The sequence below is a fragment of the Prorops nasuta genome, unplaced genomic scaffold, assembly GCF_024137725.1.
Source record: "Prorops nasuta isolate Cenicafe-Biocafe unplaced genomic scaffold, Cenicafe_Pnas_1.2 PNAS00027, whole genome shotgun sequence".
Taxonomy (NCBI): Eukaryota; Metazoa; Arthropoda; class Insecta; order Hymenoptera; family Bethylidae; genus Prorops; species Prorops nasuta.
The window spans coordinates 2,417,966-2,443,999 of NW_027116824.1; the positions used below are offsets into that span (position 1 = coordinate 2,417,966).

At 46.3% G+C, this 26,034-nt stretch overlaps 1 protein-coding gene across 1 annotated transcript in view; it reads left to right on the forward strand.

Moving 5' to 3' along the window:
- brat (brain tumor) overlaps positions 1–23,894 on the forward strand; it is a 65,837-nt gene extending 41,943 nt beyond the window's left edge. Inside the window, exon 4 of the mRNA XM_066741879.1 lies at positions 21,215–23,894. Within this exon, the coding sequence (XP_066597976.1) occupies positions 21,234–23,657 (2,424 nt within the window). The 5' untranslated portion in view covers positions 21,215–21,233 and the 3' untranslated portion in view covers positions 23,658–23,894. The remainder of the gene's footprint in view (positions 1–21,214) is intronic.
- The last annotated feature ends 2,140 nt before the right edge of the window (positions 23,895–26,034 follow it).

Genomic DNA, 26,034 nt, shown 5'->3' on the forward strand with positions numbered 1-26,034 from the left:
TTACAGGACGAGCCAACGGGTCAGTGTACCTCCTCTCCTCTCCTCGACGTCTTCCCATTTCCTTTTTTACCTGCAGGAACAGCTGACGAGCCGCACCGTGCGCCATCCTCGATCGCTCAGGCCCCACCAGACCCCAACGTGCCACCAATTAATCTCGCAATTAACGCCAATTCGCCCCAGCTTCATCATCTTTTCCCTCTCTCGTGCCTCTCGCCACGCGAATAATTAATAATAGCCCGTTTCAACTACGTTTATGTGTGTATATATGTATATATGCTAGCCTTTCCAGTTATTCTCAATCGTCATCTACAGGAAACTGACAACGACGCATTATCCTGCTAACGCTCTGATAATACTCCACCAGTTTACCTATTTCCTCTTTTTCCAACTCTTATCAAACACTGCTGTCGTAACTCCGAATAAACCTACATGCATGAAAATAACGATTACACTGCTAACTTCAAAATTCATTTTTTTTTTGCTGAATGAAATTGTATTTTTCTCGCAAGTTAACCAACTTTTTACCTTATTTTTTTTTGTTTAACTCTTATCGAATACTCTGTTGTCGCAGCTCGCAATAAACTTACAATCATGGGAAATAACAATTGCATTGCTAACTCAAAAATTGAATTTTTTACTCGTTTGAATAAAATTGTAATTTTGTCGCGCAAGTTGAGCGAGTTTTTACCCATTTCCTATTATTTTCAGCTCTTATCGAATATCGTTGCTGCACACACAGTTGCAAATAAACTTAAAACTACGAGAACAATGGCGAGACTGAGCCAATTTAAAAATCGAATTGTTTATTAAGGTTTTGGAATAAAATTGTAATTTTCTCGCATATGAAGGGAGCATAAGCGTTAGTGGGGAATATTCGGGGAAGCTTCGAGGTAATAAAAGGGTCTGATCCCTTTTGGTGAAACTCGGATCGAGTTTCTGGCTTATTCCTGCGGGAGACACGTGGAAATACAATTAACAAGGTTTCACGCTGCCTCGTCTCCTCGGGACTTGAAAGACGCTGCAGTAATTAATATATAGCGAGGCCGCGGACGGGCGGGCATCCGCTATTTCATTTTTCCTCCTCCTATATTTTCTTTCGACCGACTCTCACCGGAAGTCAATTCCACTCTCGATAAGATCTCTGATTAGCCCCGATTTTACGCTTACAGAAAAATAATAAAATGCGAAACAAAGCTTGGAGTGAAAAGTCGAATTAATTGTTCAGAGATGGATAGATATTTTTACCATCTCTTTAATATAATTGGGTTAGTTTGTTCGTTCTGACGTGGGGGTAACACGATGCATCCAGCTTGAAATTGTATACACGAGGGAATCAGGGTGGAAGAAATTTTCTGGTGGGTGTATAAAACAGCCCTTTGCGTGCGCTGCAAACTTGGGTGGTCGCGAATACGAGCTACACTTGTAATTTCGCCTCCTATCGCCTATATAATATTGTACGCCAATAAATATCCATCAGTTGTACACAGTAAAGGAAATATGTAAACCTCGCAGAGAGAGAGAGAAACAATATTGCTAATCGATAGCACGCTTTAATTAGAATTTATCTGTTTTAATTACAAACGATTTCCTCCGTCCGTGTACATATATTCGCATCGGTTTTCTTTGAACGAGTTCTCGATGCTTGTTTTCACTGCTGCAGACTAGAATCTGCGATTGAATTGGTTAAAGAGCATATCTGTTTTGTTCGGTGATCCAATTGTAGATCGCTTTGGTCTTTTTCCCGGTGAATCCTAAAATTTATTACGTGCCAGGCATGCAGAGTGGAGAGGAGAGTTCCAAGAGTGCCCGAGGCTGCTGGCGAGCGGTCGTACGCTCCTGAAGGAACAAAGGAGCTCGACTCTGATACGGGAACCGAGTGTGGAATACGTAGAACGGATGCTGCTGGACCACAATACACACGGACCACCAGGAAACCCATGGCCGGCAGCCTGTGACCGAGTCTCTTCCGAGCGACCTGGACCCTCCAATATCATTTCTTAACTTTCCTCCGCGCAAACTCTAATCTCCTTTCAAATATATATATATATATATATATATATATATATATCAAATTCGAATATATTCACTCGTACCTACTCAGTTTAACCGGAGAATTATTAAACGAGAAAAATTCTCAAAATTGCTTTCTTTCTCTTTTGAGGAATAACTTTTATATATATATATATCAAGCGAGCATTGTGTTTGAAGAGAAGAGAGGTCACTCTCTCTCCCTCTCTCTCTCTCTCTGTCTCTCTCGGAGTAATTTCTGAGAGTATTAAATGTTGTAGCCAGGCTCGGATCAGAGAGCATTATTATAAGCGAAGCAAAGCTGTGTAGCATTGGCTCTACTCGAGTTTCAGTCAGGTAGTTTGCATTATATGGAGAGAGAGGGAGGATGGTGGATCCTGGACTCCCCGGCAGTCAGTCCATACAAGCCTCTCTCGTCTCTCCTCTTTTTCTTCCTCTTCTTCTTCCTTTTCTTCTCGTCTCCCCCCCCCTCTCACTCCCCGCCTCCCGCATTTCTCCTCTTCCACTCCTACTCTGACTCACGGCGAGTTGCCTGTTGCCCTGCGAACCCTTCGCCTAGAGTCCTTTTTCAGCCTTTTGCATTCCCAAAGACCCTGAGAACGTACAGAGCCGCTACGGTGCACCTACGCGATCCTTTTTTCAGCCTAGAGATACACTCGCCTCTCTGCTCCTATACACATGCAGAGAGGCCGTAGAGAGCCAACTTGAATTTTCTCCTCGACAGAAACCACCGCACCGGCGAACCACCAGTTTTTCAACAACTTCCCTTCTCTTCCCAAAACCATCGCTTTACCTGCCTCCATTACATAAATTACGATAAAAACTCCTATATGTATATATATGTGTGTGTGTGTTATTCCAACGAAATTCACACAGCATAGATCAAGACTGATGTTCCTGATTAATTGGCTTATCGCTAGAGTCCCGTGTTCGACCTTCGATAATAATTAATGGGGCCGCATGCGAAATATCTTGTTATCGGTAATTAATGCTCGACTATCAACCGAGCCTCGACCTATACTCTCTTCTCTCTTTATCCAACAGTCTACTATTTAATTTAGTCTTCTTGGAAATATCGCCAGGCAGGACGAAAAATAGTCGACTGCTTGTCTTGTAAATCATTATTAAGCCAGCCGAGTAATTATCCAACGAGTGTTTGCATTAGCAACAATCTATTACCGAGAGAGTTCCAGGCTTAGAACAGTGTTTTATTGCCTCGCTGCTCCAACCGATACCCCCCCCCCCCTCTCTCCTACCCTTGTCCTTCCTTCTCGTATCTATAGGTACACACGCAAACAAGATGCATAAATCTATGCGAGTTCAGCACGAGCGAGCGAGCGAGACTCGGGCGGCAGCAACGAATCGCCTGAAGGAGTAAATGGCGAACAAGGCGAAACGCTGCCGTGCTACCAGCGAGCAGCATCCAAAGCTGAAACTCCGGAGGGACGATGGAAATGCGCGATACTCGCCGTCCTCCCCGCCCCCCTCCTCCAGCCCCGCGCACACTTCGATTTCTTCCTCGCATCCTCCGACTCCATTTTCATTCTCCCCTATTTTATTTCATCGCGGCTGCACATTTCCTTACCATTTATCTATGCGAGAACCGCACTTTATCTTCTCCTTACCTCGTTAATCTTAACGATTTTTTTCTTGCCCACTGCTCTTCGACTCCCCATTCGTATTTCGACAAAATAAGAAGAAATTGCTGAACCTTACCGTCGAGTGCAATCCAAGTGGTGACGCGAGCTTCTTCTCTTCTTACTAATATTAACGCGATGACAATGAAACGAGAATTTTACAGTGTACAGGTACGTGTGTGAAGCACTCTGCTCTGACCAAAAAATCATTTACAGATTTTTAATATCAATAATTAAATATTTCATTTACATTGATGCAATTTAATTGTATAAATTTCATTTTGTATAAATTATTTCGTTCCCAGTGTACTTTTGTACGAAAAAGTCCCTTTTTTTTAGTGAATAGCTTTGATAGTACACACTTTATCACTGTGTTGGTGCTCACTCAGCGAATTTGTGTTTACGTCTCTATCAGTCGAATATTACGAATTCTGCTTTTAGTTGCAAAAATGTCAACATTCACCGACAGACAATGCTGGTGGTATTTAGGAACTGTACACGTTAACACAACGACAGTGAAATAAGAATATGAAGGAGTCGAGACGTGCATACTATATAGCAGAATCCAGCAGTAAAGTTTCTTATTTTGAACACACACATTGCAGTCTTTTCGCATACGTGCTAAACACAACCAAAAAATTGTCACTTGAAAAAATATTGCAGCGTTAGCTGGTGTAAAAAATCGATCGTTTCTCGTGACTCGTAGGCATTTTCGGGGGGCACGTGCGTCGCGACGCCGTCGACTGGAACGAGCGAAGGTCAAACGGAGGTGAACATACCTTGGACAGGCGTCGCGTGCATGGTGGAAAATGGCACCTACGCGATATACGTTGCCCATCTAAAAATACGGGCCTATTTTAACCGCAGGAAAGATATACCCCCACCACCTCGTGAAAATTAGATACACCGAGTGATCCAGCAAAACTTGCCGGATTATCGGCCTCTGGCTGTTCGTTCGGCCAATCGAAACGCGACAATTAAATTCCTTGAAATTACATCAACTGCTACTTTTTTACCATTTTAATCCGATTGATAATCGACGCTTCCATCACGCAGCCATATATATACATGTACAAGGCATAAATGATAAAGTGGGCCTGATACGAGTTTTTAAAGTATATAGTTTCTTGGTAAATAATAAACGACCTTAGCACGAGATCCTTAGTCGGGTTATTTCGGTTCCATTGTTTCGTGTTCGCGGACGAAAATAAAATGATACTTTGGTGTGTTCAAAGGTGTAGCGCGAGGAACGGCGGGACGGTGAGATATACGCGAATGTTCTGGAAAGAGTGGGGGTAGTATAAACAGGTATACTATATAGAGTCTCTGCATGGGAATGGTTCAAACGTGTTTCAGCCAGTCCGGAAGCGCGTGACGCGTCGTGTGGTCTGCTAAGCTGCGCTTGTGGGTGTGGGACGAATATTTTCCTCCTGGTGCACTCACACACACACACGTACAGATGCTTACGTGGGAGTGGAGAGGAGAGCCGAGTACACAAGGAAAGTGCACTTACCCATCGCGTGCACGAATCCCCGTGGGGAAACCATCGTTTGCACGACTGACGTGTGCCACCCCCTCCTACACAGCTCGAGAAAATCATTTCCAAAGTAAAAACAAGAAAACCAAACTACTCCCCACACTCGCTATTTTTACAATCGAGTTTCTTAACGCGCTCGCAACTTTTCTCCCGCCTCGTCCTCCACCCCCCCCCCTCCCTCTCGCGCGCGACTTTCCACTCGGAAAAGCACAGCGAGATTTACCGACTCGTGCACCTTCAATAAGAAACCTTTGACCTGCCAATCGTTTTTCCACGCTCTACAAAGGTCCACGAAAACAAACAACGCTTCGCGTGTCACCACGGAGAAAGTTTTTCCTGTCGGAAACCTCCGCTAACGACCATTTTAGTCGTCTTACCATAATTCCCCCGTTAAGCTTCCATTCCGTCATTTTCATTAGCTTTTCTCTCTCTCCCTTTATTTGCTCCTCGAGCAGAAAGAAATTTTCCTCGGCGCACGTACATATACACACATGGAGTATATGTCCCATTAGCGCAGCTGCTAAATGAAAGAGGATACGAGTAATTTTACTCCCGTATGACGTAGATTTCTGTAATTTTCCCGCCTCGTGCCACTTTATCCTTATTTCGCATTAGAGCTTGATCGCTTTACCTTCAAAAGTTTCACCTTACGTCTGTGCTGCTTATTAGCTCTCTTTTTCTTTCTCTCCATCTCCTGCGATATTCGTTTCTCGCCATTTTTCTTCCAACGAAACCTTACCAGTTTTTCTCTTTCTTTCTTTTTTCTACATCGCGTTTGTGACATAAGCGAGACACTCGTTTTCTGATGGGAAAACTCGTTGAGCAACGAGAGATTTCTTCTTTGTTTGTAGGAATCTGCGCTTCGACCGTGGAGAGATATTAATATGAGAGATATTTGTGGTTGTGTGGCGCATATATTCAGAGCGGGAGTTTTAATTGATGAAGAGGACGCTTTATTTATCGCGACAGCTTGGATTACAGCGATGGACCGATAGTGTAATATCGTATACAATATGGTCGTAGTAAAACGCAGGTGCTGCTCGGAAAACGCTTTTGCATACACTCTGTGCCGTGCTCCGACCTCGATAAGATTATTTTTTCGTTAACCAAAAGAGAGAAGACGCATCTTCCAAGTGAATTTTCTACCGCTTCATTATCCTTCCTTTTTTCGACTCTCTCTCTCTCTCGCAACAGACGATCTGCCTCTATAAATTTCTTTCTCCCTCACATTTTTCAATACGTCTCTTTGTCTCTGTATCATAAGGTTATTTTTCCTCCTTCGGCCAAAAACAAGGCACCTATTTTCGAAGCCATTTTTCTCCCGGTGCATTCGCGCTTCATCATCCTCACACTTTTTCTATATACTGTTGCAACAAACGTTATGTACCTGAAAAAAATTCTTTTTTCGCTACATCTCTTTGTTTCTATTATACGACTACTTTTCCTTCGACCAGAAACAGAAGGCGCATTTTTTTAGTAAATTTTCGCTCGGTTCATTCCTGTGTTTCATCTTGCTTACACTTTTTCACTCTCTCGGAACGGAAGGTCTGCGTCTATAAAAATTCTTTTCCCCCTTCATTTTCCATTTTCACAATATCTCTCTGTGTTTCTATTATAAGATTATTTTTCCTTCGACGAAAAACAAAACGAGCATCTTTCTATTAAATTTTCTCTTTAAGCGCATTCGTGTTTCATCATTCTTATACTTTTTTTCTCTCTCGTAGCACATAATCTTCCCTATAAAAATTCTTCTCTTCCCCTTGACTTTCCAATTTTGGCACTATTTCCAGCACACTCGCTCAAAATAATGCTCAGATGGCGCTCCACTCGCTCGATAAAGAAACGGAGCGTTTTCTTGAAAAAGAGTATGCCGATGCCTCGTCGACGCCATGCTAAAAGGGGTGTAAAGGAGGAGGGGGAGGGAGTCTTTAGCATCAGCGGAGAATACACATGCCCCGAAGAGTTGATGAAAATTTATGAGGATGCCTCGAATATTCTTCCCTGCGAACGAGGAAACAACCTTAATCTTTATCCCCCTCCTCCTTAATTTACAGCTTCATGAAAAAAAAAACACAAAAACTCTGCATTCGTACGATTATTTTTTAAGCCGAAAATTTCGAGAATTACTTCGACAAGTTCTTGCTTGATTTGTTCCGGGATTCTTGGTCGAATCGCGGTAAATTGTCATTAAATTATGGGGTCCTTGCCGTCTCATCCCAACGGAAGACAAATGCGTCTGCCTCCGTAATTCTTGTCTCCAACCGGTGGACACTTCTCACTCTACTAAACTCGACGCTTTACTTTGGTAAGATTCGCAAAACTCATCATCCTCTCCAACGTATATATCGCCATCTATCGTTAAATAAACCATACACGTCATACTATACCATTTTCCTCAAATTCTTCTCCCCTCCGCCAATTTTTAATTTCTCCAGACTCTCAATTTTCCATAGAAAAATCAACGGGAGACTCCTGAAATGTTCTATATGCGTTACAATTAGCCGCGTGCTTCGAAACGTCGGTTATTTTAGAGTCGTAAACCCGAGGCTAACTATTTAAGGTCCGCGCGCGATTTGGCGCGAGAAGCGTGACTATTACATCGAAGCAGCGTTGGAAATGGAATTTTACCGGTGCGTGATTAAATCGATGGGAGAATTTCCTCGGTCTGGATCGACGTATATCTTGTGGACGCGATGAGTCAATTGAACGGGTCGTCGAGGAGGGAGCTTCGAGTTGGCGGTGTGGGCGGGCGAGCGGGCGAACGGGGCGAGTATATAGCGCTAGCGCGCGCAAATAAGTATTTATACAAGCCTCCCACTCTGCCGTTGCTGCTGCTGCACCCCCTCATTCAGTCTCGCTATCAATTATTGCCACTCGAACGGGATGTCATTGGAGGATGCCGATCTCGTTTCCGGTTGGGCTGCCCGCACTTGCTTATCACTCTACCAACCTAAATTTACCTACTATCTCTCTCTCTCTCTCTCTCTCTGGCGCGCGCGAGTCTCGAATCTAAGCACAACCATCCGCCCCCCCCCCCCTGCTACAATTTCTCCTCAAAGAGATCCAGCAAAGATAATTATTCCTCCTCGACAACCTCGAGAGACTCTTAAACACCTTTCTACAATCTTCCAAGCAGCTACGACGAATAATTGATTTGCATAGCAGGGAATTATCAAAAGTCGATTTTCACACGAGTCGAAAATGAATTCAGCTCGAGTTGAAGCTAGCCAGGTTACTTGTTTTCCATTGAAAATAGCCGAGCGTGTTTAGTGCGAGCAAAGAGAGCGTGAGAGTGAGTGGAGGAGGGGAACACGTAGTTGCACAATCTCGAACAAAGAACGTTGCTGGTTACTCAACGTTTCTTGAAAATTCATCGAATTAATTTCGCCATTAATGGGAATCTCGGGCGAGCTACAGTGTGTTACACACTCCAGTATGTAACTGTTTCAATGTGCGTTTAATACTGTAGTGGTGTATACAGGATTGGAAGGCCATTGTTATTCCAGAGAGTGAATTATTTTCTCACGGGAGAGAAGCCCGTTGCGCCAATCGAACGGCTTCGCCACGCCAAAACTTCTCTTCCATGTGTGTGTGTGTGTTTCTTCTTTTTTTTCGTCTAACGAGCATTTGCAATGGCCTCCCACTCATTAAGGCATCTGTCGTGCTCCAGACCGGAAGTGGCCTACTCCCCCTCACGACTCGGTACTCCGATCGACCGAGAGTCTTATCGACCGATCATGCACGTCGATACTCCTCTAATGACATCGATCCACAACTCCCCCTCTTTGTCTCTCTCTCTCTCTCACTCTCTCTCCAACCCAAACACGATGCACCAGGACTTATCTCTAACGCCAAACCTATTCATCTCGTAGAGATTGCAATATATACTCTTTCTCATTACGTAAATGATTTTGTCCCAGTTTGCAGTATCAAAATTTAACGATCGCAATCTCTACCCTTTGGAAATATATTAAATGTGAATTATACATGTGTGTGTGTGTTGCGCACTCTGTATGAGAGTCCAGGAGAGGACCGATAGCGTTATTTTGCGTGGATATTGAATTTTGAGATTACAACCCCGACGATAAAGAGGCGATCGATGAAATATCTCGGAGACGCAATTTTCCGCGACGATGTAAGCTGATACTACGCGCGAATTAATATACGATATAATGAAGCTGTCATTAATTGTTTTTGCCAGGGTAGAGCGCGAGAAGCTCGTAAATCTATGGCCGGTAGCAGCAATGCTGCTGACGTGTCATTAGGAAAGATGAACGATATTAAGTGGTTTCTCGCATAGACGCGAGATTTTATCAAGGATGTCTAAGCGCGACTCGCACACGTTGCTATAATACCGATCCGCCCCGCGACACTACTACATACATTGTTTGGGATTTATATTACCGTGTAATTTTTGGTTAAGCACCTTCGCAGCTATTACCATGCATATTACGTTACCTGGTAATGCATACTAATTCTATTGTGATTAGAAAATTTGATCATAACCCCTTCCCAAGCCCCGATGCTTTCAAACAGAGGCATAGAATTGGTATTTCAAAGTTTCCAGGTATACATATAGCGAGCTATGAAATCTTGATACCGAAACGGAATTATATATGGAGGAGGAAGAGGGGGAGGAGGGTGAAGATTGTTGTCCCCATGCATTTTTTAATCCTCTTAAAATTGATCATTATATAAGATATCGCGTTTATTCCTCAATAACGTTCATAGGGATCAGGCGTGTTATCGAAGCTCGTGCAATTTTTATGCAAATTTCTATAATCCATCAAGTCTGTGAAATTTTCATTAGACATACGCGCGCCAGATGTATGGGTAAAAATTATTCCGCTCTTGTGAAAATTGGGTATCGATAAGAATTACCGAATGAAATATGGAAGATCAATAGGCGAGTGGCTGGGAGTAAATTTTTTAGGGAAAAATATATATGTGTGTCCGTGTTGGGGGGATATAGCTGGATGTACCGAGCAGCATTGATATATATTTATACATGTAGCGCGATGCATTAAAGCTGCATCCCCCTCTTTATGTTCTTCGCGCCCAGCCATTTCGTTTTTTCCGGTGCTTACTCCAGTTCGCTCCAATAAATTCCACCGACTAACGATACTCCCAAGATTTATCTGACGTCCACGATTGACCTACGAGAATTTGCTCCGGTTAATAAACTTTTCCATCTACTTTTAACAATAAAGCCTTATTTATAGCACGGTGCTTCCGCTGCTCGACAGATCAAATATTAATATTGACAAACTTTTATCGGCTATTTCTAATACCAATTTAACAAGGCGTATCTCGATGAAAGCTTGCCTATATACGGTGCACCTTTAAACGCGCCTTCGCTCAACAATCCCTCCTGTAATTCGCCTTTCGGCCGAGCAAAGAAGAAATAAATATTAAGCGGTAGATATTCGACGCGAGATTTCGAATGGCGCGCTAACCGAGTGCAAATTTAACCGGCATATTACACCACGAAAATAGCTAGCCGGATTTCGCATTGTGCACCGGTGACTTACGGTCTCCCCCCCCCCCCCCCCCTCCGTGCCCCGACCGACCAATTGCCGCCTTTCTAAATATTTCATCGCCAAACCGAAAACTTGGATAATATCACGTTCGACAATGGCGATAAATGACGCAGTCGGTATACGCCGAGTGCTCTGTATTGTACACTGTATATATATATATATATATAATATACAGAAGCAAGATTTTTCAAGCAGCAGCGTGCTATATAGTTTGCATATAAATCAGAATTGAAGTTTATGGAGGAAAGCCGATTATAAAATTGCCAGCTCTTCGTCAAAGAGCATTATTAAGGCGAGCGGAAGTTTTACGCGAGATTAAATTAGACGTTATTAAAGTTTTGCGTTGATAATTTGGTTTATTCCCTTGAGAGAGGATCATTCCATAAGGTGGTTATTGACGATTGAGTTTTCCGCCCGAAGAGCGTTGCAAAGGTCGAGATGGGAAACTTTCCTGAAGGAAAAGATGGCGATAGGGGAGAAAGTAGGAGAACGCGGTAGGAGCCAAGTTATTGATTCGCTGACGACACTAGAGTTAACTGGGGTTCACTTCCTGCAAACCGTCTCTCCTTCCATCCATATAGGCGCGGAGAATGTCTCGAATTATCTTTCCTAGCTCCGTCGACCGAAATCAAAGGCACGGCCTGATTTTTCGCTCTTTCCTCCCTCTCCTTCTTTTACCCTCTCCCCTGCCTCCCTCCCAAATTATCTCAAAAGTCCCTCATTCGCTAATCGTCGAAGCCCATCGAGAGACAATTATTCAAGGACTCCTCCCGTAACGCGCGAAAACGCACAAATCTATCCGACTGCGCGATTGGCTTATCTATCTTATCGCAAATTGTATATACTTTTCTAAAACGAGCTATAAGCTTCTATTGATTTTCCGGTATCGAGGTGAACGTTGAAAGCAGAGCTGCTTTCTTTCTCAATATCTCGTATCAAACTGATCGAATTACGCTTTAATTCGCTTCCTACATTTAATACATCTGTACGAGAAAAACATTTATTTTCGGTAAATAAATGCTCTCCATAGATTTTCGATCCATTGGCGATCGTTTTCAATCGATATCGGCCGCAAATTCACTGTTCGAGTCTTGAATAGTGTCGTCACTCGACGCTTTTGTCGTGTATGTTAATAGTGCGGCGGAGAGGAGCACATAAGCACGTCACGTACACTTATCCGGTATGTACCGGGTGTCCTCCAAACATGCGGGTGAACAACAATGTTCCCTCATATTTCGCAGTATTGCATTTCTGTCTCCATCCAAAGGCGAGATCCACTTTCCACGTGCTCTTTGTCGTTCGCCTATATAGAAGCGGTAATAAAAAGGAAAAAAGAAGAAACGTGACGAGTAAGTTGTTGCTGAGAATCGCTGGAATTCTCAAAGAGAGCATCCAGCTTATTCATATTTTCCTCCTGCACACTTTTTAATCAACCAAGCCTCCTCCGAGGCTATTTTCGAACAAACTAATTACGTTTCGACCAATAGGAGAGCGGTGCGGATCGCAGTGTTCAATAATAAAATAGCACATATATATATATATATATATACAAGGAGTGACTTTTAGAGAAATTCATTCGAGCAAGAATCTCATCCCACAGCGAGCGACTAATTTTTTCCTGTTAACACCATCGCGTCTCGTTGTTTATTAATTGCTTAATAGCTGGCTTCCGGTCCCTCGATTCCAGTCAGAGCTTTTCATTAAAATCCCCGTGGCCGCTCGCTTCTTCCCAGAACGGAATCTCGCGTCTTCGTTGTTATTAAAGCAGTCGACCCCGATAAATCTCGCTGGATGTTAATCAAGGATTCGCCTCTAATTTCTCATTTCGTCAACAATTTTCACGTCCGAACGAGAGCGCAGTGGTTGTGTCTTGGCACAAGGACGAGTTGGCGTTTTCTACTGATTACTCGCAGGACGATGATGATGATGATGAGTAGCGCGTCTGGCTCGAACGGCGGGATGAGGAGTCGAGACGCTGTGTGTGTGTGTGTGTGTGTGTGTGTGTGTGCGCGCCAGGTTTTTAACAAGAAATCAGGGGAGCTGTTGAGTTTTGCGTCGCTTCAAGTTTGCTAGACGCTTTGTCGGTAATCGTCGGGACGCCACAGGTGTTTTCCTTCGGTGGACAAAGAGAGAGAGAGAGAGAGAGAGAGAAAGAAATTGCATTCACACGGTGGAAGCATGGAAACGCCTGCTCCATCGCAGCCAAGGATTCACCACTCTCAAAGAGGCCGTTGTTGCGTTTCTCTTACCGACTGACTGACTGCCTGCCTGTCCGTCCGTGTGCCGCTACTTCATTCTCACCGTTGTTCTTCGCCCGCCCGCCCGCCATACTATATCGTTGTTTCGCTTCTCAATGCTGCATCGCGCCACTCTCAAGCCCGCCATTCACTCACTCTCGCACCTTTTTCATCCCAACTATCACCTACGCCACCCCCTCCCCCTCCCGAAAAGGCATACGGGCGATTTCAAGCGGACAAAAAAAGGTGGAAAAAAATAACGGAAGCGAGAGAAAATTGAATGGACGCTTCTTTGGAAGAGGAGGGAAAACATTGTCGACGGATCGCTATAATTTGACCGTCTTGTTCCGCGCGAGGCCTGTAATCACTATTGGCGAAGAATTGTAATTAGAAAAAAGGCAAGAGAGAGAGAGAGAGAGGTTTATTGCTCGTTTTACACTCGTTTCTCGCTTATTAGCATGGCGAGGATGAGCCTTCTGGGCTCGAGACTGGGTAATTCTCGACTTTTTGCCAGGGATGACGCAGCTAATTAGCCTAATTTGCCTCAGGCTCGATCATAATTCTATTCCCGGGTCGATAGCGTCGAGCAGCAGCGACTCCGTCTGGAAAAATCTTCCGGTGCGTGTTCGGAACGCGTTAATTAAGCCGGTGCGAAGGTACCGGGTCCGAGGATCTCGCTCGCGACCGGAGGGAATGTCCACTCTCGACCTGTTTCTGCGATTCGCCGTGACCCCGTGCGAAGCTCTCAATCGTTTTTTATTCCCCCATCTCCAGCCCCACGTGCGCGACCCATCAGTACCTATATATATGTATATAGTATTCCTCGGCATCGACCCGCGAGAAATTCCTATCAGCCAGTATGGCAAGTGCTTCCCTACAATTTTCAGCACTTGGACATAAGCATGGAATTTTCCATAACATTCCTCATGAATATCTCTATTGAATTCCAAAATATTCTTAGCCTTCGTAATTTCATATTGATTGAATAAACCGAGACAACTGGTCGGGGGGGAACAGCTGCGGTTTCAAACCGAGCCAAGCTAAACTAGTCGTTCAAATCTCCCCCTCTCTGTCCGTTTATATTTCAGACTGTTTCGTCGCTTACCCAGCAAGGTTCGATTTTTCTTCGATACAACAATGCGTCTTCTCCGCCGCTAGTCTCTGCCTTGGCCACTTTGTAGCTGGAAAAATAATTAAAGTTGCGATGACGCAACGATCGAGCGTGCGAATCGGTCCACCCACTCGCACTGCGATACGATTTAAGCAGCCGTCGCGTAACGGTCGCTCAACGATGATTCAGAGACCGGTCAAATGATGCTTGAACCCTACATCCTCCTACCATCCTCTCTCACCCACTCTATATATATATACCTCCTTATCTCTCATCCTCGTGGTCCTCGTTCGGCCCCGAAGCCCGCCGCTCTTGTCGACGACGAAACACGCTCGACCAGAGCAATAAACTTGCACGAGAAGACCCGACGAGTCTGTGCCAGAAAGAAAATTTTATCATTCGAGTTTGCATACAGTGTTGTGCGTGAAAAACTTGTGTACGGAGCGATCGGCACGAGCGAGCGATTCCAGAGGAGTTTCCGGAGAATATTAATTTGTTAATTGGTGTAGGTAGCAGGAGGATACGTTTTGTATAGAGGGATTTTTTCAAAGTGGAGTAATTTTGCTGGTAATCTTGGTGATTAAGGCTCCAAGATGAAATGACCGATCGTGCGACCTTCGTTTGAAGTTCTCCGGGTGCAGTGACCCCCTCCCCCCTCTCTCCTCTGGAGGCTCCCCCTCCCAAGTACGCCCTAGCTCTAGCGCAATCCTGTCGTCGTTGTAAGTTGGCGCTCGTAAAGCTCCGCAGCGGAACGACCGCCACTTCCGGAAACTCGCGCGAGTCGTCACGCTGGCATGGCCGAAGCAGCCTTCCTTCCTACCTCGAGCATCAACTTCGTGCACTTCCACTTTTATCCAGTATAATCCTCTCTTTCTCTCTTTCTGCTCTCTTTACGATCAAAAGCCCATATTCCCAACTAAACTCCTCCTATCATAGCTCCGAGCACCTCCGACTGTGTTTCTTTACAGCGGAAATTCAATATACCTCGCATCAAGATTCTCTTTAGAAACTTGTAACGCTATTTTTATTAATCTCTCCAATGCTTCGTTGCTAAAGCGATTCTGCCTCAAATATTATTAGATCTTCCCCTCCCCCTCCTCCTCCCCCTTCTCACTCTCTCACTCCGGCCATATATACCACTTCGATCGTGGCTTCATGCGTTTTACCGAAGCGACGCACCATTCAGTTTCTATCGGCTTAATGCACGAGCGTACCGCCTTTTCGTTTCTATGCAATTACGCTATCCACCAGCTCGAATCGATGCGGAATCGTACAGTGCCTTTAAATTCTTGTTAATCTGCAAAACTGAGCAATCGTCATCATCGGTGGCGAGCCAACGATTTAGGGATTTTGCTGAGAATGTTTTTGGAATGCGCGAGTTTATTGTTGATTGGCCACAGGGAAATGTTCCGAAGGTGTATGTATGGTTTAATGGTAGTAATTGAGTGCGATAGAGAGAGAGAGAGAGAGAGGGAGGAAGTGCGAAACGAGAAGCAGTGAAATTGTGCAAGGATTAATACTCGCTAGTTTCAAGCGCAGAATATTTTGGAAACTGACGAATATGAATTTTATCCTTGCCAAATATGGCATTGCAGTTTTCATTTTAATTGAAAAATTATGGATTTACTGTTTGTTTTTTATTTTTCAATTTTCGCAAAACTAACAAAGGATAATATTCCTCCCTTCTATCATCCATTTTAATTATACTCAATATTCTAAAAGAGATCTTTGCATAGATCAATAAGTTTTGATAAAACTTTAGCAAAAAATAATAAAGATACTTAAATTTCGCCTGGATTTGTCAGTCTTTATGAATAAAAGTTGATCGAATAGTTCCGAGTTTTGCCAAATGATAGGAATGATGATGAATTTCTGGTAAAGTTCCAGAGCTGCATCAAAGTGGATCAAAATTATAGGAATCAATACTTGTAGTAGTCTGAAATGTAGAATAACTTAAAACTAAACGAATATCTGTTTTATCGGTTCTAAAAATTTGGTAGTTTTTCCTTCAAGTCCAATAATGAAGAATCCATTATCCTTTCTCACTTTTGCGAGAGCCACAACGGATAATATCTCTATACTTATATATTCCACTTTGATTATATAGCGAATATTGTAGAAAAAAATATTCATGCACTGATCAATATAAGCATTGATCAGAGTTTAGTTAGAAATAAAGATATCGAAGTTTCGGCTGAATATCACTGTGAGCGAAGCAAAGTTGCTGGAATAAAGTTGGCTGTTGGAAATTTTGCAAAGTAAGAGAGACGGCGGGACGGTGAATTTCTGAGGGAATTTACGAGTTCCGGCGGGGCGTCAGGGTGGATCGATTTGTCTGGACGGGAAAAGGGATGGGATAGAAAGTTTTGGTCGATTCTTTTTCCATATCCAGCCGAGAGAGAGAGAGAGAGAGAGAGAGAGAGAGAGAGAGAGAGAGCGGAGGTGTTGCAGGCCGATGGCCTGGCAAACAAAGTGCGCCGTCTCGCTGGTTCCGCGTGTTGTACACTGCCTGTGTGCCGCAGTTATCGATTGGCCAATGGCCGTGCTCGCCCGGAATAACGTTAATGAAACGAAAGCTCTAGAGGGGATGCGACCGACCGAAGGGCAGAGCCCGTCAGCAGACCGAGACTCTATCGATTCGACGCTCTCTCCTCCTCCCCCTCCTCCTCCACGGAAAATAATTCAACAGTGACATTGAAACTGTGCATTCCACCCCCAACCCGACGTTCACCTTAAAACACTTTGTCCCATTATATTCCGCAATCTTCCAATCTCTCGTAATTATTACCACGAGACATTGCAAAATATATTCCATATATACGTCGCACACACATATATAGAATCCATGAAGCTTGGCTCTTTTTGAAAACACTGCGAGTACACGTGAGATCGCTATATTATTAAAGTTGTAAATCTTGAGAATGCTCGATAGTCATGGGGCTTTTTCCAATGAGCGTAAGAGGTTGTTAGGTTTACGAGGAGTTTATCGAGCGAGGGTTGGATTATGGCAAATGAGTCGAGTATATGACCTACCCTGCGGTACTTTACGTTTGGCCTGGACGCTCGTCGTGCATGCATATACGTATACGTGTCTATGTATACATATAGAGAGAGAGATGCACAGGTTCGCTTGGAAACACGCAGGAAATACGTAAGCTGGTAAAAGAGAGCGTGCGTCGAAGGGGCCGATGCACCGAGCCGTCGTCGTTCGCTCCCCAGGGTTGCTCGGCCCCTCCACCTGCCCCCAGCGAACTCGACCCTCGCGAATCTCCCGAGCCACGATCCCTCTCCCCTTCTACACCCTGCAAAACCACCCCGTTCGCCGCCACCACCACCACCGCCGCCGGTGCCGCGCCGCGCCGAACAGCCGAGAAGAGTTACGCCGGTCGATGCAGCGTCGCCATGGAAACCAGACGCGTCGTTCGCCACCTCCCCTACCCCCATCCCACTCCCTTCCATCCCCACAGTGCATTCAACCGGGTTGCAATCTTCCCTCGTCGAAAATGCAATGGCGCCGCCATCGTCCGAATAACTTACACCCCTCAGCAGCACCATAGTAACCAAGCTACGTTCCAAAAACATCCTTCCCTCATCTTCGACAAACCTTTTTTAATCACCATTCGACTTTGTATTCTTATATATTTCTTTAGTTTTTTTGTTTGTTTATTTCATCCCTTTCTCCAAGTCTCGACTTTTCATCGTTCTCCAAACCACAGGGAATATTCGCATTTGCCAAAATATATTTCTAGCGGCAACTTGCTTCGTTTATCGTGGAACGCGCGAGTCCTCCTCCCAGCTTATTGAATCCCGAACGACTCACGACCGGATATTTTCCATTTGAACGTTTCTCCATTCAACGTTTTGCAATTCTCTCGTCGACTGAATTACATTGGGCTAATTATACCAGCTGTATAGGTATGCGTTTTCATGCACGCGCAAATACTACTATCGTGCTGCGGCAGGTCAGCAGAGATATCACTTCTAACACCGGTTGGTTAAATTTATTAAATCCCACGATTTAGCAGTGCCTCGTTGACTCTACTAATAATAATGCGAATTACAATTTTGCAAATTGTTCTGTCAACCTTAAACGTTACGCGGGATTTATCTGTGTGGAGTGGAGGTGGAGAGGAACTTTGGGCTTTTTGATGGATCACTCGCAGGCTTAATTTGTTACATTTTACTATTTGAGAATAGCTCGTTGACCCGAAGAAACTGAACCAAATTATAATTTTGTTAAATATTTAATCAAGTTTAAACGCTTTACCAGGAATTTTCCTCCATGGAAAGGAGAAAAAGAGGATTGAGTTTTTGATGGATGGTCGGTTAATTTTGTCAAGTCTTACCATTTGAGAATAGTTCATCCATTGCTCTAGAAATAATGCAAAAAATAAAATTTTACTAATTATCTTTTCAACCTGAAAAGTGCTATCAGAAACAAACAACTGTATGCAATGTTTTAATAAAGTAGCTGGTTAAATTTGTGAAATCTCAATACTCGAAAATAGCTAATCGATCATCCACCAATAATACAAAATTGTAATTTCGCAAATACTCGAGCGAAGCTCAAACCTTGAATTGATCTGACTGAAAAATAAAATAATAAAGGTCGGAATGTACATTCATTAACGTAGTAGGATGATTGGTGTCTGAACGATGAACGAGAAAAAAGAGAGGTTGGGTTTCGTTGATGGACCAGCTGGCTAATTCGACGAAGCGTGGAAAAGCTGTGAAAACAAGAATTTTTTTTTACCCCCGATCGAGTGACGAGCATCGAAAGCAAAAAGTTTCGAAGAAAGGGAGGGTGGTGGGGGGGGGGGGGGGGGTGGGCTTCCCACGACTTTCGCGTTGGTTTCGAGACCTTTCTCGTCCAAGGTCGTGCAGCTGAGGAAGCAGCACACAACGACGAGCGGCGTGTGCTGTCCTGGTCCCTACCGCTGGTTCGCCAGTACAAGGCTGCGATAGGGTGGTAGAGGAGGGGGAGGGGGGGGGGGAAGCGGCGTGACCCTTGAACGACGGGCATCGATCGAGGGTTGCACCCTCTCCCCCGAGCTGCTTTGCAAGACTCTCGCACGTATTACGATCATCTTCTTCGTCGGAACGCCTCGCGCACATTTATCGCACACTCGTATCCATCGATTTTTCTCTAATTAAATTCACCTCTGAAACAACGCTCACTCGTCACGATAGGAACTCTGGTATCGATGGATGGATGGAGAGAAAAAACGCTCGCCCGTTAACGGGTAGGATCTGCTGCAGCTGCCAGAACCACTATCTCTGACGAAGCAAAAAAACCTTGAATAGCTTTCCTTTGTCGGACAATAATTGATGCTTGTCGGAAACGCTAAACAAAAGCTACAGTTAACCTCGCATTTTCCGCCGGAATTCATCGACTCTCCTCCCACCTCCGCGCCATTCCAATGTCTCATTCTCTGCGAGCAGCATACCGCTCTCTGTTAAATAAGTCCGACGCGAGTTTGTCGAACCTGGGGCGCGCGAGCGCGAGCGCCTCGCCGCTTTCAACCGTCGACTCCGCGTGCAAATTCCCCGAAAATAAAATGCCAGCGGATCAATTTCCATTGCGACAAAAGTATCTCGAATCGACAAGAAAAACAAACGCATATCCCTTTTGCGACAATTGGCTTTCCCATCGATTTTTGGGACCACCAACAACGAGCCAGCTTTTTCATCCTCGTCCTGATTAAATTCGACCGAACGAATCGAGTTGGGTGGGGTATAGTGACGACTCTACCTGGGGCGCGAGGGGTGGCGCACGTGGGGTGGACGTTGTATTCACGGGGGATCGTTGGATCAATCGTGTTTTGCAAAAGTATTCTTTGCTACACACTCTCACACACACGTGTGGAGACACTGGGTGGATTGTATCGGTGTGCGCGTTGGAAGAGCGAGTGCACGAGGAGCATTTAGAGCGATCGCGCGATTCGCGGATCCGAGTACAGCTTTTGTACGACCTCGAGGGAGAGCAACGAGTAACTTCCCTCAGGAGCGTTCACCTTTTATCTCCGGGCTCGATCGAAATTCCTGCACGAAGGGGCAACGCGAGCGAGACACCGGGAACGTTTCCTGGAGCGGCGAGATTCTCTTTGTTCTCTCCTCTCGCGACCCCTTGCCTCTCATCCACTGTATATAGAGAGAGAGAGATAGAGTTTGCGCTCCTCTCCTCTCCTTCCTACTCGTGGCTCTCACCCAGCGCAGTCCGCTCGTTCGTCTTTGTCCTCCCCGGAAAAAGCGAGCGTGTCGCCTCCGCGTGGAGCTCGGCAAATTCGCTCGACTGGTGGGAGAAGTGCGATAACCTTCGCATTCGTGACCTTGGACTCGCAGGATGCCGGTTTCTCTCTCTCTCTCCCTCCCTCCCTCCCTCCCTCTACCTCTCTCGATCTCGTTCTCCTCGCTCTCCTCATTCTTTGCACCTCATTCACGAAGCTACCATCACTTTTCCATTTTTATACTCACTCGGCTAAACGTCTGCCGACGAAATTGAACGGTTTTTGCCAACTCGCTCCATCGTAATTGGTGGCAAAAGAGCGACCGGGAGACGTTGTCGAGTGCCGAGTGACGTCAGTGGTTCGCGGAGAACGACTGACATGGAAAGTTTCTTACGTCAGACGACCTTGACTCCCAAAGAAGGAAATCGTCACAGTAGGAGAGATTTTCTCGAGGCGCACCAGAGAGATATGCTTCAACGACTGAGTCATATATGTACAGTCGATGAAGAGAGATCAGAGTCGGACCGCCTAGCCAGCAGGAGAGAACGATAGTTTAGATTCAACCAAGCTTGCGTCACGAATTAGCTCGAGACGCACCGCTTGGAAGAGAAACTGATATCTCTTTGGGTCATCAACCCGATTCCGAGAAAAGAATTAACGAGTCGCTTTGTAATTATTACGAGAGTGAGGCGAGAATTAAGGGTAATAAAGCTGTGCGCCATTTTGGATTTTTTAAGTAAAAGCCGATAAAAGTAGCGTTTATCGTTAAATATATATATATATAATATGATGTAGTACATGTGTGTTGCGTGTGCTTACGAGCGATGATGGAGGAATCGCGTAGCAGGAAGGAATGTCGGAGCGTGATTGTAATTGGTGAATAATTTTTGTTCGCAGGGATGCCGGTTGACTGAAAATGGCCTCGCCGACACCCTCGCTGGAATCGCGCGCGAATTCCCTCGGGTCCCTGGCCTCGCTGTCGCCGCTTACGGTGAGCGGGAGCTCGCCTCCTGCTAGCGACTCGGCGATCTGCGACGTTGACAGCTGCGACCTCTGCCTGGACTCATCGAAACCGGGTGACGCACCCTGCCCGCGTTGTCGGCTTGGAGGTGAGGCCGCCGGCGTCCGCTGTACCGGCTGCAAATCCACCGAGTCCGACGCAGTGGCGCGCTGCTTCGACTGCGCCAACTTCCTCTGCCCCAACTGTGTTATGGCACACCAGTTTATGCACTGCTTCGAAGGACACAGACTCAGCAACCTAGCGGAATCCAAGTTGGAGACAACCATGAACGGGAATGGAACCAATTCCGGCGCGGCTGATCAGCTGCCGAAGAACAACCTCGTGATCAACGGTGGTACCAACAACGGCGAGAAGGTACTCGTCTGCCAGAGACACAAGAGCGAGTTGCTCAAGTACTTCTGCCGAGCGTGCACCATTCCAGTATGCAAAGAGTGCACCATCACGGATCACCCTGGTCCGTTGCACGACTGCGCCCACATATCGGAGGTCGGTCCTCAGCAGTTGGAGGCCGTCTCGAGGGCCGTGCAGGAGTGCAGGGCCAAGGCCAACGACGTAAGGGCAGCCGTCAAGGCCGCCGACCATGGCGCGGCCCGTCTCCAGGTCCAGTACCACAAGGCGCAGAACGAGATCAACGACACCTTCCAATTCTACAGATCCATGTTGGAGGAGAGGAAACAGGAGCTGCTGAAAGAACTGGAGTCGGTCTTCTCCACCAAGCAGATCTCTCTGGGCGTGCTCACGCAGAAGGCCAACGAGATGGCGGACAAGATTCAACAGACTTGCGACTTTGTCGACAAACTGACCAAGCACACCACCGTCACGGAGGTGCTGATGGTCAAGAAGATCCTCGACTCGAAACTGCAATTGTTGCTCAGCTACACGCCAGACATCACCAGTCACACGGCGGATCTGGAATTCGTCAGCAATTACCAGGCCATTCAGGTCGGGGTTAGGAACACTTTTGGCTACGTGAGAAGTAGCAGCGACAGCAACGCCGGGACCATCGGGAAGCAGCCGCCGATAGCCAGACCAACGACCTTGAACAGCAACGGGACCAGCAGCAACGGTAGCAGCGCGGCTGGCAACGGAGGCGGCGGTGCTTCCCTCGGTGGACTCCTGCTCGACAGACCCTACAGCAACGGACTCATCTCCTCGTCGAATTCAACCTGCGCCTCGTCGACCTCGCCATCGGGCTTCGACGTCACCAGCAGCGTCATCACCAAACGCTTCAGCTCGGCCAACAGCCTCGGCCCCTTCTCCACCACCATCAGTGATCTCAACCTCAACGGAATGAACGCGAACCCCTACGAGAAGTGGAGCAACGGGGGAAACGACGCTTATCCCGTGGTCACGAGCAACGACCACTTCCCCATGCCAACCGGCGTGGCGGTTGCCACCAGCGCCGCACCCGGCGACAACGTCCTCGACCTCACCTCCAAACTCATGTCAGCCGCCTCGATCTTCCCCCTCAAGTCTCAGATCAAACGGCAGAAGATGATCTACCACTGCAAGTTTGGCGAGTTTGGCGTGATGGAGGGCCAGTTCACCGAACCCTCCGGAGTCGCCGTTAACGCTCAGAACGACATAATAGTAGCGGACACGAACAACCATCGCATCCAGATGTTCGACAAAGAGGGTAGATTCAAGTTTCAGTTCGGCGAGTGCGGCAAACGCGATGGACAACTGCTCTACCCCAACAGGGTCGCCGTGGTACGCACCAGCGGCGACATAATCGTGACGGAACGCTCTCCGACGCACCAGATACAGATCTACAATCAGTACGGTCAGTTTGTGCGGAAATTCGGCGCGAACATTCTTCAGCATCCGCGCGGCGTGACCGTAGACTCGAAGGGTCGCATAGTGGTAGTCGAGTGCAAAGTCATGCGTGTGATAATCTTCGACCAGGCGGGCAACGTTCTCCAGAAATTCGGTTGCTCCAAGCACCTCGAGTTCCCGAACGGTGTGGTGGTCAACGACAAGCAGGAGATCTTCATAAGCGACAACCGGGCGCACTGCGTCAAGGTCTTCAACTACGAGGGTGCGTACCTCAGACAGATCGGCGGCGAGGGCATCACCAACTATCCCATTGGCGTGGGCATCAACAAGGCAGGCGAGATCCTCATCGCCGACAATCACAATAACTTCAACCTGACCATCTTCACTCAGGAGGGTCAGCTGGTCTCCGCCCTGGAGTCCAAGGTCAAGCACGCTCAGTGCTTCGACGTTGCCCTCATGGACGACGGATCCGTCGTGCTGGCGAGCAAGGATTACCGGCTTTACATCTACCGTTACGTGCAGGTTCCACCGATCGGCATGTAGAGCATCGAGGATGCGCCGCCGCGACGCCGATGATCCTCGCATCTTTTTTACCTAGACTCGCCCATCTTCTCCTCCTCGCCCATGAGTATCGCTAACACCGGAACAACCACTGCTGGTGCTCACTTCTGTGCTCCGCCATCGTCATCACCGTCATTGTCATTGCCACTATTACAACTACTACCACCAACACAATCAACACTACCATCATCGTCACTACCGAACCACCAGTTTCGACCACTCGAGATCAGCCGAAATCCATCGCGACTTCGAGGTCCACTCGATCACGAGATAGGAGAGAGAGAGAGAGAGAGAGAGAGAGAGAGAGAGAGAGAGAGAGAGAGAGAGAGAGAGAGAGAGAGAGAGGAGGGAGAGAGAGAGGGAGGGAGAGGGAGGGGAGGGAGAACGTGCGTGTCTGCGTGCGCGAGCCGAGCCACGCTCGTTCTCCAAGAAAACCCCGGCGTACACCGGCCGAACGAAACCAGCGGAACCCGCTCGCAACCGCTCCTAGCCGCTAAAAACGCGTTTGGCGCCAATAATTGCTATCGCAAGCGCCAAGGCGCAACTAAACTTACTTGTTAATGTTGTTATAACTGAAAATACTGTTGTTGTTGTTTAGTTGTAGAGCTCTGCCGCCGCTAGTCACTTTCCCCTCTCCGACCGAGTCCTCGTCCATTTCCGGAAAACCGCACCCATCCCCTCTACTAGCTCCACACACCACCAACACTCTGCAATTCTCAGATTATCCATTTTTCAAGGACCCATCATTGTAAAAGCCCTCAGCACAGCCTCTTCCTCCCCAATTCCTCTCCCCATTCCTGATCCCATGCATTCTCCATTCCAGAAAAATCTCCGCTCACGCACACGGGGACTCCTTTCTTCCCTCGCAGTGAGAATTTCGTCGAAATTCGGACCGTGATCGAGTCCAGGCGCGATTTCCATCGACCAGGAACCACCTTGAGAGAGCAGTTTCGGAGAGTCCGCAGACTTTTTTCGCCTCGTCGCTCTCTCTCTATCAGCGCGCACACATTTTTTTCTTTTACAGCCGCGCGTACCATTAAGTTCGATTGCCGAGCGCGGCCTTCGACAGCCCACTGTTCAATCCTTCAAGGTCGCGCGCAATTTCAGATGGATCGACTCTTAATCTCGTCCCGCCCACCTAACAAACGCGAGATCGTTCTCCTCCTTGGAAAATCAACCCTCGCAACCAAGGTCACCGATGGTTCACGTTTATTTTCCGACCAATCACGACTACCCAGGGAGATTCGCTCGCCCAGAGGTGCATTTCAAGTACGACAGCAACGACTTTCTTCTATCTTTCCTGTTTTTTTTTTCTCTTTATTTTCTCCTCCTCTCTCAACTTCTCTTTTTCTATCTCTGTCTACTCGATACATCCTCTCTTCAATTTTTATTCTTACAGTGCTTCGTTTGTTTTTCGCTTGATCCACACTCTACTCTTTCTTTCCCACTGTCTCCTCCTCCTCCATTCTTCAATGCCAGAGCGTAGAGAATCGGAGCGTGCGTTTAGCCGGGTGACTAATTTTACTTGATCAATTGAATGAAAAAAAGAAGGAAAAAGGAAACAAAGATAAGAGAAGGAAAAAATGGAGAGCACTTGCACATTCCTCTTTTATTAGCTCTTCGTTTCTGTCCATGACGATCGGCAGGTATGATCGTTACCTCCGTGACATAACGACGAGAGAGCGACAATGAGATTTCTATATATATATATATAAATAAAATAAAGAGAGAGGGAGCGGGGGGAGGGGGGTGAATATGCGCGGAGTGAGAAATAAAAAAGGTGGGGAACTCGTCATACATACACACGCAGACAGATGAATTATCATCAATGACCAAACAAATAATGGATGATTGTTCGGGGTTCATCGTAGCTTTTTTTTTTCTCAAGCTGACTGAACGTCGAGACCGATAACAGCAGACGCATGCTCCAAGCTCGACTTGATGGACCGTTACAAACGCACGCACAAATTGTCCCAATTTGTAGGAAAGAGCGCCGATTTAATCAAAAGATCCCAACAAAATTGCTGATCAACTCCTACGCTAAATTAGTTCGAGCGCTCTGCCTCCTATTCGTTGCCGATCTTTCTTCATTCTTTCCACTCACCCCACCGCACACTCCCTGGTTCAACAAATACAAACACATACACACACGCGCACACGTAAATACATACAGAGAAAAATACACAAAACTACGTTTCTCGTTTCTTTTTCTCTCCTACCTTTTTTTTTAATCTCATAGTAGTATTAAACGTAGCACGTAGACGTAGTGAATCGTAGTACCGTGTAAGATTTCCTTCGTTTCTTCTCGTCCGTCTGGAAAAATTCCGTGTTCACTTTTTTGTGCTCTCATCAGTTTTTT